The sequence below is a fragment of the Choloepus didactylus genome, chromosome 4 (genome assembly GCF_015220235.1).
Source record: "Choloepus didactylus isolate mChoDid1 chromosome 4, mChoDid1.pri, whole genome shotgun sequence".
Lineage (NCBI taxonomy): Eukaryota > Metazoa > Chordata > Mammalia > Pilosa > Megalonychidae > Choloepus > Choloepus didactylus.
In genome coordinates, this window is record NC_051310.1 from 2399620 (window position 1) to 2405037 (window position 5418).

The window sequence follows — 5418 nt, forward strand, 5'->3', positions numbered from 1 at the left end:
CTGAGAGCGCCCTCCACCCCTCCCCAGCCCTGTGGGGGCAGGGGGCAGGCCAGGCACCCCAGGCAGCACCTCTGTCCCCCAGCTTGGAGGGAAGGCTCCCAGCCCTGGGAGACCAGCGACCCCAACAGCAGCTTGGTCCTGGGTGGGAGGGCTGCCTGATGGCGGAGCCTGCCCGGGCCCCTCCCCGGGTCACTTCTCTCCCATCTTCAGTCCCTCTTGCTGTTCCCTTCCAGCCCCGGGGTCCCTCTCAGCGTTGGGGCCCCCCACCCAGCCCTGGCAACTGCATGCTTGGCATTCCTGAAGTTCATGGAAGGAAGGAAAGTTCTGGATTTGGCACCATGGGCCAGTGCTGGGGCCCCCACAACCCCCCAGGGGTCTCCCATCCAGCCTCAGGGAGGGAGCTGGGGGGCCCTACACCCAGGAATGGGTCGCAGTGGTGACAGCCTTTGAGGGGAGCTGGGCAGGCTGGAGGCCCCAGAAGCCCCCTCCCTGCCCCCTCCCAGGTGGGCACAGGAGCGGCTCCTCCCTGGTTCTGAGCAGCCAAGCAGAGTCATGGCCAAGGGGGGCCCGCACCCCTGGGGACCCTCTGGCAAGCACAGCCCCGGCCACCCTGAGCTTCGGGGCAGGACAAGGCTTGGGGTGCAGGTGGGGCCGCCCTGCTCCACTGCCCTGAGGCCCTGTGCCCAGGCAGGGCTCACAGTGGGGGCCCAGGGAGACTCCCAAGGGGGCAGGGGCAGCTGGGGCGCCCACCTAGCTCAGGGAAGCTCTGGGCCCTGCCCCCAGCCTGACCCCACCAGGCCTTCCCTCGAGAGCAGGCTGCAACCCGCTGTGGGGAGACAGCAGCCTCCAGGCCGTGCCCCCACTCGCCAGGTGTGTCCCGCCTGGGCCTCTGAGGGCATAGCCCCCCCCCTGCAGGAGGTGAAGCTACTGCAATGGCCAAGGTGGGTGTGGCAGGTGGAGGTGCAGGGGAGCAGGACAGCCCTCCAGGTGTGCAGACAGAGCACGACCGCCCTCTGTGACCCCGAGGACCACCTGGGAGGGCTCAGATGGGAGACTGGGGCCGGGGTCCCGTGCAGGGCTCCCTCCGCCAGTCCAGCCTCCTCCCCCTGGGCTTCTCGAGAAGCCCCCATGGCCTCCCTCGGGGTCCCGGCCTGCACCCTGCAGAGACAGGGGCCTCCAGCCCAGCCGAACCCCCCAGAATAAGCACGGCCCTCTCCAGTGGGAGTGTTTTTATTCTGTGCGTTGTCACTGTAGATGACGTAGACACAAGAAGACGGCCTCAGGCCAAAGCTCCGCTCAAGGCAAACCCCAACTCGTGGCCTGCGGGTCCCCCACGAGGGGTCAGCTGGGCAGGGGCCGGGCTGGCCCGGAAGCAGCTCCTGCTGCAGGTACCCCGGGCACGGCTGGGCACCCCTCCAGCACGCCAGCCCACACCCGCGGGGCATAAACACACATGCACGTACATCGCCTGCACCACACCGATTCTAAAACTAAAAACAGACCACTTCTCTCGGCACTAACTTCACAGTAGCTGTTAGCAGAAGGCAGCGGATCCAGCGTTGCTCACCTGGGGCAGGCTGTCCGCTTCCGCCCCCGGGAAAGTAGGCGTCTTCCCCACAGAAGACCGGGGGAAACCGGGGCCGATGGCACCCCCTGCTTGGGCAGGCAGGTGGCTGCGGGGCGCCGGGCCCTGCCATGGCTGCACACACACACACACACACACACACACACACACGTGTGTGTGGGGAAACCCAGGTCACGGAGCACATCACACCAAGTGCAAAATCCCAAAGGGCCTTCCGGAGGTGGCTGGGACGGTCGTGGCGGGGGCTGCAGCCTTGCCCGGCTCTCTGCCCGCAGCCGGTCCCCAGCCTGAAGGGCCACAGGCTGCCCCTCTGACACGTCACCGAGAGGCTGCCCCTCCGACACACCACAGAGCTGCCCCCGTCGGAGACCTGCGGCCACATCACTCCAAGTCAGGCAGCCCACACACCACCACATCAAGTACCGTCAGGAGACAGATTAATAACTTAAATTCAGCAGGACTTTGTCCTCAGTGCCATTTTCCATCACAGCAAAAGTACCCTGGGAGGTCCGGGGTACCCCAGGGGGTGGCACCTCCACCACGTGCGGGACATCCCGAAGCGGGGACCACGCCCTGACCCCCCAACCACCAAGGCTTCAGCAGCAACATTTGTTTGGTGAGTGGGGGCACAGCAGGTGGCCCCAACCTGCTGCTGGTGCGGGGGCTACTCACGGTGCAGGGGTACCAGCCTCCGGGCTGCCGCTGCCAGGGGTGGGGTGCGTGTGGTGGGACCTGCACCCCCCCCATGGCTGCTTTCCCCCACGCCCCACCCCAGGCAAGGGGGCTGTGCAAATCTTGCTCCTGGAAAGGTGAGCAGCTATGGGCCACCTTGCCCGAGACCGTGCAAACGGTCAGCAGCTCCAGGGAGAGCCTGGGAGGTGAGTGAGCCCAGCGGGTTTTGGGCCCCACAGTGGCCTCCCGTGCACGGGGCTTGGCTCCAGGCGGGCAGCAGCCAGGCCCAAGACCCCATGGAGCCCCCAGCCCCCTATGGCCCCACCCCAGGTGTGCTCAGAGGCGCCCTGGACCTGGTACTCCTGGAGGGAGGTGGGATGGCCCACTGCCCATCGGCAGACAGCTAGCAACCATGGGGACCCAAAGAGAACCCGTTTCCAAATCGCAACTTTTCCTGCAGACAGTTACGGTGTGCTTGGGACCACACACCCTCCAAGCCAGGGAGCCCACCACTTGCCTCCCACCCCACCGCTCCCCATCAGCTCCAGGGCCACTCAGCTTCTAGCCTGTTCTTCTCCTGACGTTCCAGGGTCCCTGCTGGGGCCTGCCACCTCCCTGACACCAGCTGTGCCCAGAAAGCTCCTGCTGGCTCGCCCAGGGCCCTCCCGGCAGGGGTTCCTGCTGCCACCAACCCAGGCTGCTCCTGCCCTGGGGGCCTCTTGCAAACTCACGCCCACAACATTTTGACACATGCATCCTTCACCTAGAGGGGAGCCTGGCACCCAGAGAACATCCCTGATGGCACCAGCTGGCGTTCATGAGAGCCCTGGAGGTGCTCCTCTGTCCCCTCTCAGAATTTGGGCAGAGGCGGTGGCAAGAGAGACACAGTGTCAGGAGCGTGTGTCCAGCCTCTGGGTTCAGTGTGGGGTTAGGAGGCTGCCAGAGAAAGCATGGAGACCGTGGGGGTCCCCCTCCCCCGAGCCTCTGCCAGGAGGCAGCAGCGCGTCTTCCCGCTGGTCCGGAGATTTAGCCTCCGGGACTTCCCCTCCCCCACCCGCGCGGGAACCCACGGGTCCGGTCAGGCCAGCAGGGACTGAACGAGGCCGCAGTGGAACTTGCGCACGTGGCGGTAGAGGTCCCCGGACTGCGTGAAGCGGCGCTCGCACCAGCGGCAGGCGTGCGGCTTCTCGCGCGTGTGCACCACCGCGTGCCGGCTCAGGTTGTGCGAGTACTGGAAGCCCTTGCCGCACTGCACACACCTGTAGGGCTTCTCGCCCGAGTGCGTCCGCTCGTGCCTCCTCAGCGTGTACAAGCACGAGAAGGTCTTCCCGCAGAGCGGGCACTTGGGCGCGGCGCCGTCGGGCGAGAGCCGGGCCCGGGCGCCCTCCCGCTCACGGAAGTGGGAGCTGAGGTGCCGCTGCAGCACGTGGGCGCCGGGGAAGAGCTTGCTGCACAGCGGGCAGACGCAGAGGTGCCCGCCAGGCCCCAGCTCGTCCTCGCTGGCCCCCGGCTCTGCGGCCGGCCGGAGTTCCCGGCTGCTTGCCCTGCTGAGCAGCCGTGACTCCAAGCCCCGCGCCGGCCGCAGGGCTGCAGGAGGGCAGGGGCGCCGCGGGGCGCTGGGGGGGCTGCGAGGGCCAATGCCGTCCTGCTCGGACAGTGAGTCCTGCTCGTCCTTCACAGCTGGCTGGGGCCCCGGCTGCGGTCGGCTGGAGGGGGGAAGCTGGAGGACGCAGGGCGGGCCGTCGGGCTCCCGCCGGGGGCAGGACTTCAGCGACAGGTCCAGGGCCCCGCCGGCGTCTCCGGAGGCCTGCCAGGGAGGTAGGTCTGCTGTTCGTGGGGGGCGGGTGACCTGGACCCCAACGCCGGGGACCCTGGTCTTCTGGGCGGTGGTGCAGAGGTCACACGTCCAGGCAGGCAGGGGGCACGGAGGCTGGCCAGGCAGCTGGGCCCCAGGGGCCGGGGTCTGCGGGCTCAGCCCCGGCTCCTTCTCCCTGAGCCGGAGCCTGCACACCTTGACGATGTCGTACATGTGCAGGTAGCTGGCGGCGGCCAGGACGTCCTCCACGGGCAGGTCGCGCAGGTCCAGGCGGCCCTCGTACATGAAGTCCAGCAGGCGGCCGAAGGCGGGCGCCGTGACGATGTCGCCGTTGAGCCGCACCGTGTCGCGGCCGCCCGCGGGCCGGTCCCTGTAGAAGAGATGGAAGGAGACGCTGCACGCGGCCAGCACGGCGCGGTGGGCCGGGAAGCGCGCGTCGCCCACCAGCACGGTGCAGTCGCACAGGAAGCCCAGCTCGCGCTGCTGCCTCAGGCGGCCCAGCAGCCGCCCGCCGTGCTCCGGGAACTCCATGCAGCCGCCGTCATCACCTGGGCACAAACGGGACGCCCGTGAGCGCCTGGGGACGCACGGCCGCCGCGCGCAACCTCCCGCCGCCGGGAGCCGCCCTGGGCACCTGCCCCGGAGCAGGAAAAACCGGATCGAGAGTCAACAGAAGCCGCTACCGAGCGGCGGCCCCCGGTGGAGAGCAGGGGCCCCGCGGCGCGTCCTCCCCGTCGGAACGCGCGGAACTTCACTCTCCGCCCGGCCCGGCGCCGCCGTCCCCCGCCGCCCAGAGAGCCCGGCGCGGCGAGCAAGGGAGTGCGGGGCCGAAGGCGCGGCGCTCCGCAGCGCGAGTCCCCGCCGCCCTCCCCGCCTCCGCGCCGCCGCCAGCTGGCCGCCCGGCCCGCCAGATGCCGCCGCCGCCGCCGCCGCCGGCCCCATTTATGGCAGCGCCGCCCGGGAGCCGGCCCGGCGGGCGGGGCAGAGTGGGACGCCCGCCCCGCGCTCACCTCCGCCGCCCCAAGTTTCTCTCGCGCCGCCGCGCGCCCGCCCCGCGGGTCCCGGGAAAAGCTGGGGTGGAGCCGGCGCGGGGAGGGCGCGGGGCGCGGGCGGGGTGCGCTCCTCCTGGGCCGGCCCCGCCCCTCCCCGCCCGCCGCTCGCCCCGCCCCGGAGGGAGCGAAACTCGGGGCGGGGGCTGGAGGGGGCGGGCCGAGGCGACTTCCCGGAGCGGCGGAACCGCTGAGGTCACCCTCGCCGCCCCTTCCCTGTCCGCCTCGCCCCACCGCGGCCCCCCCGGGCCGGGACCCGCTCACCGCCGGCTGGGGCGCCGCGGCGGGGGGACCCT

At 70.2% G+C, this 5418-nt stretch overlaps 1 protein-coding gene across 1 annotated transcript; it reads right to left on the reverse strand.

Annotated features, from left to right (window-relative positions):
- Window positions 1-1224: 1224 nt before the first annotated feature.
- Window positions 1225-4929, reverse strand: ZBTB42 (zinc finger and BTB domain containing 42). Its single transcript, XM_037835229.1, has one exon. It carries the CDS (start codon window positions 4602-4604, stop codon window positions 3336-3338), a length of 1269 nt encoding a protein of 422 aa, XP_037691157.1. The 5' UTR covers window positions 4605-4929; the 3' UTR covers window positions 1225-3335.
- Between the last annotated feature and the right edge of the window lie 489 nt (window positions 4930-5418).

Bases quoted from the DNA above. Each gene is read 5' to 3' on its own strand.
- ZBTB42 (XM_037835229.1), bottom strand. From the start codon at position 4,604: ATGGAGTTCCCGGAGCACGGCGGGCGGCTGCTGGGCCGCCTGAGGCAG.